Genomic DNA, 12,507 nt, shown 5'->3' with positions numbered 1-12,507 from the left:
CAGCTGCACCAAGAGCCCAGCAGCTTCCATCTGTATCGTGCTTTTGACTAGAATAGATTTTCTAAGACAGAAATAAGCTCCACGCTTATCTATTTAAACCTGGTTGAATGCTGGGTGCTCTCCTACCATCTGTCTATCCAAAAACCTCCCCCAAACCTGTGACAGCAGTGACATGAATCCCCATGGATCAGCTCGATATGCAAATGGCCCGCCTTCCTAATGGAGTCACCGGCAGCGTGCCACGTTCTCTGTCTCCTTTGATCCCTGCGGCTTTTAGTGTAAAAACATGCGGGAACCCAACTGCCAGACCCCCGCCACAGCCAGACCCCCAGACTCGTGTGAAGCTGGAGGAGGACGGGGCGGGTGGGCAGCTACAGCCACGGCAGCAAGAAAATCCCAACACGTCACTGGCACCAGTGAGGCCTGAACTACTGGGCGGGGAGCAGATGCAAACCTGGGCCAGACTATGATGCTCAAAGCCAGGACCTGGAGCCTTCAGCCCAGAGACCAGACCCCGGCACCCACGACGCTCTCGCAGGACTCGGCTGCTGATGGGAGGCACTCTGCCTCGCTTCTGGGCTCGTGAAAAGGCAGCAAGACCAAGGGGGGTGTGTGACGCACAAGGAAATACCATCCTGACCCACCAAAGCTGCTGAGAAGAACTGTCCTCTTCTCCAAAGCACCTAGCACATTCAACCCAGACTGCCACTGCTCGCTGGGTTCTTCAGGCACCCAAAGGGTGCGTCACTGATGTCACAGCTGACGGCAACAGTGAACTCTGCAGGGACAGAACCCAGGTGGAACCTGGCAGCCTCAGAGCAACAAGCTTGTAGCAGGGACAAGGTTGAGCTGGAAGTGGTGCCCTCAGCCGTGCTATGGACAGATACAATTTAACCACCCTGGTTTCACTACTGGGGTTTGAGGAGACCTGCTCTGCTATCCCTGGGTCACATCCAGCTTAGGCTGTGGCACGAGCTACCACCGGGAGCGGCCAGGCAGGGGCCAAGTTCTTCACTGGGACGCTGAGAAGTTCAGCAGAACTCAGCTCTTTAACCAAGAGCTTCTGTTGAGGCGGGTGAGGTGCTGGGTGACGTCTGGCAGAAGAGCGGAGCGGTGCCATCGGTCTGTCCCAGGGCACAGCGGAGGGAGTTACGGTCCTGCTCAGGGGCAGCTTTCAGACACAGCTGCATGAAGGTCCCAGCGCTGCCATCCTGGGCATACTGGGAGGCTGAGTGTGTCTCACAAGACGGTGTGAGTTAAGCCAGTGCTGACGCTTGCGTGCAGGTGAAGGTTAAAGATCTCGACCGCCACTGCTGTACCACCGCCCCTGACTCAGCCCCAACCCCCTTTACAGCCCAGCGCCACCGGGGCCGTGAAGGGAAACTGCCGGAGCGCAGGCACCGCGGCCGCATGCTGCTCGTGCTCAGCACTTCTGCTCTTCCTGGCATCCCCAGGCTGCTTCTAGAAACCGAACCCCGGGTATGGAGCAAAGCCAGGGGACCACTGAGAACAGGAACATTTACCAGCAGATACCGAGCTGACAGTGAACCTGTAATTGCAGCTGACCGGCTCTCTGCGCAGCCAGCATCAACCCAGGAACCGCAGCAGACCCAAGGTCAGAGGAAAGAGGGCCAGCAACCCTACCAACAGCTGAACCAACGGGTCCAGCAAGGGAAGAGGAATACTAAGCACTCTCAACCCTAAGAAGCCTGAACCGCTCAAAAGCTGAGCCCCTGCGATGGAGCTCAGCTCAGGAACCTCTCCCGAAAGGCACCAGGTACTTACGGCTGCGCTGGACGTGCCCTGTGAGCTCGTGCTGGCGGGAGCGGAGCCTTCGGAGGAGGTGGACAGTTGCCGCGCTATAGGGCTGTGAGGTGTGGGGGTCACAGCTGCTGACAAGTAGCTCGGGCCACCAACGTCCGTGTGGTGCTTCAACACTACACAGGAAAGGTGGAAGAAAATGAAGAATAGCATTAGCAAAAAAACCCAGAGGGGGGGGTGGTAGCGGATAGAGAAGGACCATGTGCACCAGAAACGGCCCGTGCTGAGGAGCACTTTGCATGAAAAGAGAAGCACCTTCTGACGGCGGCTGCCAGCCTGAGAGGCCCTGGGGAGAGAAGCAATTAGAGCAGACGAGGCATTGCTGCGGTGGCGACAAGGCCCAGAAGCAGTGCGTTCCCCCTTCTCCGAGGCTGAAGGGGGAGAGAGGCTGGGTGTGCAGCAAAGCCCAAGCTCCCCCCGAGACACCTGGCCGTGGGAGCCTACCTTCACTCCTCTCAGACGAGCAGTCTCGCAATCGCTTTTTGTCACAAGCAGGAGGCTGGACAAGTGAGCGCTCTGGCGCTCTCTCGGCCTTGGACACGGCCGTAAAATCGTCTAAAGGTGGCCTGTGTGCCTTGTCTGGTTGGATTTTTTGATGTGAGCGCTCTGAGGAGGGGAACAGAGAAAGAGCTATGAAACGCCTGTTTTCACCTCTCTTTCTGTTGGCGCAGGAGCCTCGGGCAGAGCTGACCAGCTCCGTAAGTGCAGGCAGGTCGGGCTCCCCCCATCAGGGCGCTGCAGGCACGCTCGGAGCGCAACGAGCTGTAGCGCTGCCCGTGCCAGTGCGAGCACTGCCTCGGGCCGACCAAGGAGAGGACCCTACGAACCCAGACCAGCCTGGACTTCGCAACCTGCACACACCTTCAGCCCTGGCCTACGACACCGCAGCCTCGGCCCTGAGAGCTCAGTTTGAAGGGTTTCCTCCTCCTCCTCCTCTCACCACCCCGACTGCACGGCCGTCGGGTACAAAACTGGGCACCGATTCTGCAGGCAGCAGAGGCGGGGAGGACACTTACTGGCTGCGGTGAAGAAGGAATTCACCAGCTTGTGGCGGTCCTTGCGAGCAGGGTCAGACAGGCTGCTGGTAGGCATGGGAGCTCTGTGCTTGAGCGAGAGCTTTTTGGGAGCTTTAATTTTCTCGTAGGGTTTGTTCTGCCACTGAGATTTCAACATGCTCTGGAAGTGCAGGCTCGTCGGCACATCTGCAGAGGGGATAAAAAACAACAGCATTCAAATTACCTAAATTACGCACCAGAAAGCTGCGGTACCATAATCCTCTCCCAGTCCCACAGTGATAACAGCCCTTGACAAACATACAGGCATCGTAAAGCCCAGGCACGCCTACGCCTTCCTCACCTTCAGGGAGGACCTGCAATGTTAGGACCCAGCATTTCTTATCTGAAGCTCTTTGAGAGAAGGACATTCCTACAGGATTCCTACGGCCCAAGTACATCCCAGCAGGAGGATGAAGCCTTTGTCAGAAAACCCACGCGTCTTTACCACCGAAGGTATCTCACGTACTGCTGTGCTCAATTCTGCTATCTCAGATCTGACTTCCAAGAATCTGAAATATCTCGGCACATCAAATCTACAGAGGTGCCAGGTGGAAGACAGAAATTCAGCTTAAATCCTCAATTCCAGGTCAAGCCAGAAGCCAGCCAAATACTGTATGACGTTAATCTGCCTGACGCAGCACCTCGATCATCGAAGGCGAGCCGGGTAAGCGAGCACGCTCCGGCGGCTCGGGGAGCACTGGGAGATCCGCAGGCTGCGGCCGGCCACGCAACCAGCTGTGAGCAGGCAAACCCACGGGTCATTATCTGGGTAACTGATGCATTTTGAGCCTGAAGTTTCTGTGCATCCCACAGATGAGGGTAATCCAGAGTACTTGTCCCTGTTTAGTCCTGTGGTCTCGCAGCGAGCACAAGTACGCTGCGCTGCTGTGGAACTCGGCGGACGCTACTTTTGCTCATATTCCTCAAGCTTTGTTTCTCCCAAATCCCATACAGACGTGCACTCCTGACCTTAGCTGAAAGACAGAACACTAATGAGATTATTCCGTGTATTTCTTGTGCAGATAGGCTAAGGCAGACTATAAAAAACATAAACTGGAGTAGTACGCTACTCCGGCCTCAGGAGTCCCACAAATAAGACTTCCTTTCAGACTCACAGCTTCAAAATTCAGATCTGATCACCAAACACGGCTGCCTAAGTCTCCTCCAAGACCCAGCTCTCTTTTATATGCCTGAGGGCCAAAATCCTAGTGCGGAAAAGCATTAAAACCTTTAGGGTTAACTACTGAAATGTTAATTTATATTCTCCAGCTACACCTGTACGTGCACGATACCCCACTGCAGACCCGCAGAGCATCGCTGGCAGGACACACAGCCCCACACCAACTCACGCTGCCACAACTAGGAGTTAAAAGCACCCAGGCAAGCACCAGTAGCACAAACATCCCCCTCCCACACACCTCTCAGGCTCACATGACATTTTCTCAGGGACTCTGAAGCAACCCTGAGCAGAGATGAGCCTTCCCAGGCCGGGTGCAAGGGATGAAGCTCCTCACCCCGCGCCTGCAGCGGGGACCTGGAGGCAACTCCGAGCTGCCGTGGGATTTACAAACTGCACCTAGATGATCTCGGAGGGCAAATGGCAGAGATTCAAGCCCTGTCGGTAATCTCAACAGCTTGACAGCTGAACCTGTCCCCCATATTTCCCCACCAATTCCAGGGCCTGGAAAGCCCCAGCAGACCCAGGCAGGGAGAGAGGATGGAGAGAGCTGGCAGAGCACGGGCTGGAGCCGGCTCTTACGCACAGGGGGAACTTGACTTTCAGAAAAAAAGCCGGGACAGCTGCATGCCAGGTTTCTTCATGGCTAAAGCTCTGTCCATTTGCTAAGGAAGGGCTACCACAGTGCGATGGCAGCTCTTTGGCCACCACTACTGGATTGTGGAGCCCCGTCCCAAAGAGCAGAGGGGCCAAGCCATTCCTTCAAGGATGTTGCCAGCGAGGCTGCAGCCCCACTGTGCTGACGCGGTCCAACTTCGGGAAGACAGCCTCGCCTCTTTGCTAATCTTTTGCTTTCTCCTCAGAATCCACTCCATCCCAGCATCCCACACATCTGCGAAAGGGGGAGACAGGTCGAACGGAAGGGAAAAACTCAAGACAAAACGCTGTCAGCAGAAAATTAGTTGCTTGGCGGTTTGCCGCTGTCAGCACTGGTTGCGCCAGAGTCCGTGCAGCAAGTGACACCGTCTCTAGTCTCTACACCTCCTCCTCCTCCTCTTCCTCCCCCTCCTCCTCGGGCGAGCAGTGCAGGCCTCCCGGGGGCCAGCAGATGGCAACCACACTGAGCCCGAGCGCCCTGGCTCCATCCTCCCCACCAAGGTTATTACATCATCCGAAAATTCCCGGCGAGAAATCAGATGAACCAGAAAAAAAGCCCTGAAAGGAAGGGGACAAAGCGCTTACCAAGCACAAGTGCAACGGGTTAAAAGCCGCAGCGCCTGCACCCCGCTTGCCAGAAGAATAAATGATCTTTTTCCTCCTGCGGAGCCTGGCAATTTTGCCCTTGGCAAACTGCACCGGAGATTCCCGGCTGCTGGCACCGGAGGAGCCCCGGAGAGTCAGGCTCCAAGTAGAAGTCAGCACATGCTCCCAGCTCCAAGGCCAGGCTCCATCTAACAACCTCACGGGCTCCTCTAAGCTGAGCCTTTGCCCGTCGACCCAGCCGGTTCGCTTTCAAGGTGAGCCCCCAAAATAATCACGGAGGAGCAGCAACAGCCTGGATGAATAATACAGGCAAGGAGCCCCCTCGATGCAGACTAACGGCACCGGGCAGAGCCATTTCCCTACCTGAACAGGCCACCTGGCTTCATCTTTGGATAGAAAAGTACCCCAATCCCCAAAAAGCAACCCCAGCAAAACAACGTTAAGCATCAGTGAATAATCAAAAGTTAATCTGAGGGAGGGCGGCAGGAATTGGTATTTCTCTACAGGTGTTTTAGGTTTTACACCATACAGATTTGAAAACAAAGTTTTTAATCTCATGCAGCCAGAACGGGTCTTTAACCACGTGAGCTGGCTACAGCTGACCCTCGGAAAATGGGAAGTGAGCATGGGATGAGATAATTTGCCTGGTGGCCATGCTGCAATAGAACACGACAGGTTTTCCTACCACTTCTAGGACATTAGATTTAACACTACAGAGAGGGGATTACAAGTGCTGTGAAACCAGGAAATAAATTTCTGCTTCAGGAGTTCAGCGAGTTAAGTTCCTCCAGCATTCCTTAACAGATTGGGTCTTTGGGGGGCAGGGATTTAGTTTATAAAAATAGCACCAATTTACTATTTTAGTCTGTTTTAAATATAGCACTAGTGAAAGATGCCAGATTAATTGTTCCCAGACACTCCATTCATTTCCTACTGTCACACAAAGTTCTTGTAAAGCTGGAATTTAAACCCAAACACTCATTACCCTAGCGTCTTAACCTGGACCAAGCACTTTACACCCCCACAAGAAGCAGGGACCCACACCTTCCTCCCAGCATTACCAGTGGCTTTTTACACCTCAAACAGCCATGCACTCCTACCAAGGAAAGGAACTGCCGTTGCCTCTTTACTGCCCACCTCTCCTGACACCAGTTCCTATCATTTGTGGTCCTGTATTTCGTGATCAGAGGAAAAAAGATGCGAGGGGGACACCAATCATGCAAGCCAATTATTTTTTAGTCAGAGAACAGGCTTGTATTTAATTTGGCAGCTCAGGAAGCTAAAGACTCTGGAAATTCCTTCTTTTCCCTTGGGAAAGGTCCCTACACATGAAATCTGTGAATACCCCACAGTCAGGGCTGGTTAGTTATTCCTCTTAATAATGATTAACCTTGATACTGTAACACAGGGAAACGAGTGTCTTGACGGCAACATCCCTTCTTACTGCACCCTCTGAACCACAGAGATCATTTCCAATTCCTTACAAGGTCAAAAAAATTTCCTGTGACTGAAATCAATCCGCAAATAATTTCATACAGATGAATAAACTCCGTGGAAACGCGTATTTCTCAAGTGGCTTGCAGCAACACAGACACCCAGGTTGCAGCTCGGACTCCCCAGCATCCCCACCCCGCGCGAGGCTCCAGCTCAGTTCCCGTAACACGCTCGCAGCGGAGCAGACTTGGGCTGGAATGCTCTCCCAGACCCTCCTGCTCCAGAAAATGCTCTGCTCCTGAAAATCCTTGCAGGTGAACAAGCTTGGTGGTACCCAAGCAGATGTGCCCTCCCTCTGGAAGCCCAGGATGGACGAGTGGGCTCCAGAGCACCCCCGGCACCCCTTGTGACCCATCTCCAGGACCCCTGACAGCTTTGTGGGTGCTGCGCTTACCATCTGGGAATGAGAGGACAGGATGAATACATGAGTCCAGCTGGGAGAGGCGCTCCAGCAAAGGGGCATCATACTGGATTTCCAGAGTCGTTAAGCTTCGGGTGCCACACAAAGCACACAAAGGGTTCACATCACAACTACATCGCACCAGGCTATTACGATGGACCTGGAAAGGGGACAGAGAACAGTGTCAACAACATCAGATGTCAACGTGTCCAAGGGTTCCCTTCACACGTTCCCCCTTGACAGCTCATGAAAACATCCTGAAGGCTGTTGGTTTTTTGTGGTGTTGTGTTTTTTTTTGTTTGTTTTTGTTTTTTTTTTTAAATACTTTGTATAAAACCTGTTCATTTAGTCTGGACGTATAAAAGGATGCTTTCATTTTGCACAAACAGAACTGAAAACTACTACTCAGCAGCACAGACAGTTTAAACATCTACTAAATTTGACTGAAAGTGTTTAATTTTATATAGCTTGAAACCTCATTTATAAAATCCATGAGGCAGCACAATCCAGTTGTCGGGGTGGGGGTGGGGGTGGGGATGGGGAGTGGAAAAAGCCTTTTTGAGTTTAGAGGGGTCAGAGACCCATCACTATGTGCCAAGAGCTGACACTTACAGGAACATCTTCACTGAGTGAAAAAGGGTGGTTTTCAACCTTATTTCCTAAACCAGGGCAGACTTTTAATTCATATTATAGACTTCTGTTACATCGACTTAATTTATATGAAACCACTGCAAGGCAGATGCACAGCCGGATATAAAACCCATACAGAGACAGCAACCTACGATTCCCCATCAAAATGGAAGGATCCATCAAACTGGATCCTGCAGAAGCCTGTTCTGAGTCTAGTAAAATCATTCAAATAATTTCCATTAATGACCTGAATGATCAAAGAGATAATACACTTAAGCCTTAACACTAGAACTGGGAAGGGCTGCAAGCACCTTGAAGGGAAGAGCTGGAAACCCATTCATGGTTACAAATTAAGAGAAACGATCTAAAATACATCAAATATAATTCACCGAGGGCAAATGCAACAAGCAGACACTTCAGCGCCTAGTGAAGAGGAGGAAGAGGTAACTGAGCAGCAGTTCTGCCCAGAGGATCTGGTGGCTGTTATGGATCAGGAAAGGAGCATGAATCAGCAGTGTCGTACCATCGCTGAGAATTAACACCCACAGGGGGTTGTACCAGGATGGCTGTGCAGGACGCAGGAGGTAATGCTGCCCCTCTGCTCGGCACTGCGGTGCCTGGAGGGCTGCACCCACCTTTGGGCATGTATTTCAAGAACTGTGTGTGCAAAAGCAGAAGGACCCACGCTGTGTTTAGTGCAGAGGTGACCCCATTAGGAATTACCACATCAACTATCACACTACAGGGAGAGCTTCTGAAGCCATGAGGGGAGCTGACCAGTTTCCACCAGGACTTGGACTACTGGTCATGACTTTAAAGGGCAGCCAAGGCAGCTTGTATTAGAAAGTTCGGTTTGTTTGGTTTTGCTGTCTGAAAAACAAGACAAGCTAAGCACTCAAATAGCTTGCCTAAGGAGGTTTAGACAAATCGTCTGGCACGGTGTGAGGATAAAGCAGCCTGCTGTGGGGCATGGGGATGCTGTGGGTGACTGCAGGAGATCCCCTCCCGCCCCGTTTCACCAGACCAGTCCTGTTTCCAGCCCAATGCAGGCTACAGATGCACTCAACCTTTAAGCTGCTTTTTTTTCCTACAGGACATCTCCTAACTTAAAAATCACAGGTGATGTTGTATTCAGATTTTGTAAAGCACTAGGCACAGTTATGGATGACCTTTATGGAAATGGTGAATTCTCCCCGTTGTAACTTCTGGTTGCAGCAATCGACAACCACTCTGTGCCAGGCAGGAGAGTGCGGTCAAGTAGACACGGTATTTCTGGACCGTGACCTAGCCATCACTTAGTTTTCTCTTGAGTAACTGGAGGAGTCCACAGAAATCCCTCTGCTATCCGGCACGTCTTCCATCCTTTGGAACTGCTCCTCTGAACCATCTCCGATTACCAAATGCCTTTGATGACTACAGCCAAAATCTAACGCTGAATTAACAGCCACTTTTTCAAACACCAAGTGCACGAGTCAGCATCATCTACGAGATAGTTCATAAACTTCCAAATCACTGAAGATCTTGCAAGTGGTCACTGCAGGGCTCTACCAGAAATACCCCAGATAAAAGTGCAAATGAGTAATCATTTAAAGCTAACTCAGTTGAGGGAGAATCTTATTTTGCTCAGAAAAAGGTTTCTTTTTGAGCTTCTCTTTAAAACTCCAGCACCCGCAGAGTGAAAACCCCCGAACCCTTGTGGTAAGTTTTTATTTGAAACACTCTGACTCAAAGGTAAGTGGATTTTTGCCATCTGTGTTTCTGCAGTCGTAAGAGCTGCATGCACAAAAAAAGTCCTTATTCCCTCAATTTCTAACTATCTATCCTCCAACTGCCAGTTTATGGCATTCCTAAGAGAAATTAAGAAGAATGAAGAACAGCCTTTCCTCAGGCAGGCAATCAACTGTATTTTCACTGAATTGAATTTTGCATAAGGGAGAGGAGTGGAAAATAAAATAAATAAGAAAACAAAACCAGGAACAGTCATGGCATTCAGCAACTTCCAAACTTGAGCAGCGGAAGCGAACACCATCACCTTGGCAGCCCTTTTGCAAGACACCCCACACACGGCTGGTCAGACAGCTGCCGTTTTGCTTTGAGCAAGTAGCAGCAAGTTCCTGGGGCTGTTAATTCCTGCGCTCAGAGTTAAGGTTTCTGGTACTTCTCAGAGCTGCTTTTGGCTGCTCAGCCTGTGCCGCACTGAACTACCCGGCCTGAAGTTCACCTCGGGCTGCATGGCTGTAGAAAAGAAAATCCACCATCAGAGTTCAGCATCTCCCCTCCCCAGTGGCAGCTAATGAGTCTTCCAACAAATTCAAAGCTTTTCCTCCTTTGTTTCTCCTTCACTTCTCCAACAGCCTTTGAAGCTTCACTGTCCTCCTCTTCCCATTATTTTTTCCTTCTGGACAACCACAAACATTCCCAAAACAGGGAGACCTCCTCAGGTGAAGAGCAGCAGCACACCAGCCCATCACATCAGGCCCTCACCAGGCTCTCGGTGTGAAGAACCAAACAGCACTAACCTTTTTGGAAAGGGGCATAACGCTGCTGGGTCGAACGAGCCGTCGCTTCTTACAGCTCAGCACTGGGCGAGTGCGAGCGGCTACACACGTTCCATCCGAAGACGAAGAAACCATGTTCAGTCGTTGCTTTTTATGCAAGAGCTCCTCAGCTTCCTGGCCATCTCCCTGAGCATGTTCTGCCAGGCCAGGCTGAAGACTGCCCAAGGAGAGAAGAGAAGCAGAGGCACTGTTATTCATTCAACCACCCCACATTACCCAGCTGTACCGGGCCAGGTTCACGGTTCACACTTTAGCAGATGCTCTAAGCTGAGTTTAAAGCACGGCACTTTCACCAGGCAATAGCTTTTGTTAAGCCAACTCTAATTTTTGCTTTTACTTTGGTCACATTCCACACTCTCCCACCACTGAGCCTTTGACAAAAACCTTTGGAGGTTCTGAACAAAGCCCAGCATTTTAAGCCAGACACAGAACAAGACCAAAAGCCACTCTTCGACCTGAACAACTTTACACCCAGAATTCAGCTTCCCCCAGGATATCATCAGTTCAGGGCATCTTAAGACAGCAGGCTCTCAGGAGACTAAATGTCAGAGAGCACAAGAAAGAGAACATTTCTAGAAAAAATATTTAACCTCCATGTAAACTTGATTCTGATTAATATTTGAGAACTACAGCTCTAACAACTCTCAGCAGTGACACCAGGAAGGTGCAGTGTTAACATTAACCTTTCTGATTTAGGTACAAAGGACTTCCCTGTCCACACGCAGTAACCCTGCCCATCAATACACCACGCCACCTACCAAATACCAGCACAGCGCCTCATCTACGGAACCTTTTCATGTATATTTTACAAGTGTTTCATTTCTAAAAATGCAAAACATTAAAGCCCTGTGGTCTAAGGCTCTGGAGTTCAAAGGCTACAGGCATATAAAGGGCTCTGTTACAGCCTGCAGTCTTTCAGCTTTGCAATGAGCGAGCTGATCAGTGCTTTCTACGCTTGCTCACACTGCCCTGGTGCAGCATCCCTCCCTCCTCAAGGTACTAAGCAAGTGCAACGGTGCTGGTAGTGCTTCTCTAGCCACTATCAGAACTTCAAAGCCTCACGTGTTCAAAGCTTTTCAAGTGGTTCAACCCTGAAATCATCCTGCGCAGCACAGGGGAATTTCTTTCGCTTGTTTTCATTTACTCACTTAAAGACTTTCTCAACAGAAACAGCCAGAGAAACAAAGAATTTAGAAAGTCTCACTCCCCAAAATGGGGTTTAGGTTCCTCAGTGTCTCCAAAAAAGCAGGCCAAGCCGTTACAGATACTTCTGCAAAATAATTGCAATCGGGCTACTAGGACCTTTGAATCATACAATTTGCAAGTGCATTAAAAATACCCATGAAGAAACAGTTTTGAACATGCTCATTGCATGGCTGCCTGCAGGGCCCGTTCATGTAAACACAGCTCAGTTTAATACCATTTTCAGAAAAACAATGCAGCAGAAAACCTCAAGCAAGCCATCTCCTCCAAAATGTTTCCAAATATGATCTACTACCATACTTTTTTCTAAAAAGACCATTTATACTGTTACAACTGAGTTACTACCACCCACCATATTACAGGCTGGTTTGCAATGGGACTCTGTCAAGATGACAAGTGTCAAACTCTCCCCATAACATGCAAGCAGCTTACGTGTTAATAACTCCATTGACGGGTCTTGGTGCTCCACAGGGCTTGGCAGGATGGGATTCAGGAGTATTTGCGGCAGAAATCCCCAAGTTCTCCAGTGGCTGGGATCCAGAAACACTCTAAGGAAGGATGAGAAAGATCATAAATTAATAAAAAAAAGCTTCTTCAACAGCCACAGCTTTCTTATTCCCAACTTCTAGTTGAGGATTCTGCACTGCGGCCAACGGTTTCCAGACAGGACTTCAAAACAAGGGTTCAGAAGTTACTGTGTGAACAGGAGACCAGAGACGCAAGGGCTTCTCAGGGAGCAGCTCGGGCAAGAGGACGGATACGCGACAGTGCTTTCACTGCGAGAACCAAAGGACTCCAATCCCCCTCAGGCAACCGCTAAGGAGCATGAAAGGCTGAGGTCTTTAAGGAGATTTTAGTGTTTTGCCTCAATAGTGCAAACAAGTTCATAACCACCTGTAAACCTCA

General features: G+C 50.5%; 1 protein-coding gene across 6 annotated transcripts in view; it reads right to left on the bottom strand.

Moving 5' to 3' along the window:
• KANSL1 (KAT8 regulatory NSL complex subunit 1) overlaps positions 1 to 12,507 on the bottom strand; it is a 101,928-nt gene that overhangs the window by 8,910 nt on the left and 80,511 nt on the right. For 5 of the 6 annotated variants that reach the window (XM_080369563.1, XM_080369564.1, XM_080369567.1 and 2 more), the window contains 6 exons: positions 12,034 to 12,149; positions 10,360 to 10,555; positions 7,205 to 7,370; positions 2,838 to 3,023; positions 2,266 to 2,427; positions 1,786 to 1,937 (listed from right to left, as the gene is read on the bottom strand). In XM_080369563.1, coding sequence (XP_080225689.1) covers positions 1,786 to 1,937; positions 2,266 to 2,427; positions 2,838 to 3,023; positions 7,205 to 7,370; positions 10,360 to 10,555; positions 12,034 to 12,149 — 978 coding nt within the window. The remainder of the gene's footprint in view (positions 1 to 1,785; positions 1,938 to 2,265; positions 2,428 to 2,837; positions 3,024 to 7,204; positions 7,371 to 10,359; positions 10,556 to 12,033; positions 12,150 to 12,507) is intronic. The other variant, XM_080369566.1, reaches the window with a different exon arrangement.

The sequence above is a fragment of the Falco punctatus genome (assembly GCF_963210335.1).
Source record: "Falco punctatus genome assembly, chromosome: 19".
NCBI lineage: Eukaryota > Metazoa > Chordata > Aves > Falconiformes > Falconidae > Falco > Falco punctatus.
The sequence above is the reverse complement of the archived record's forward strand: the minus strand, read 5'-3'. Positions and strand labels throughout refer to the sequence as shown.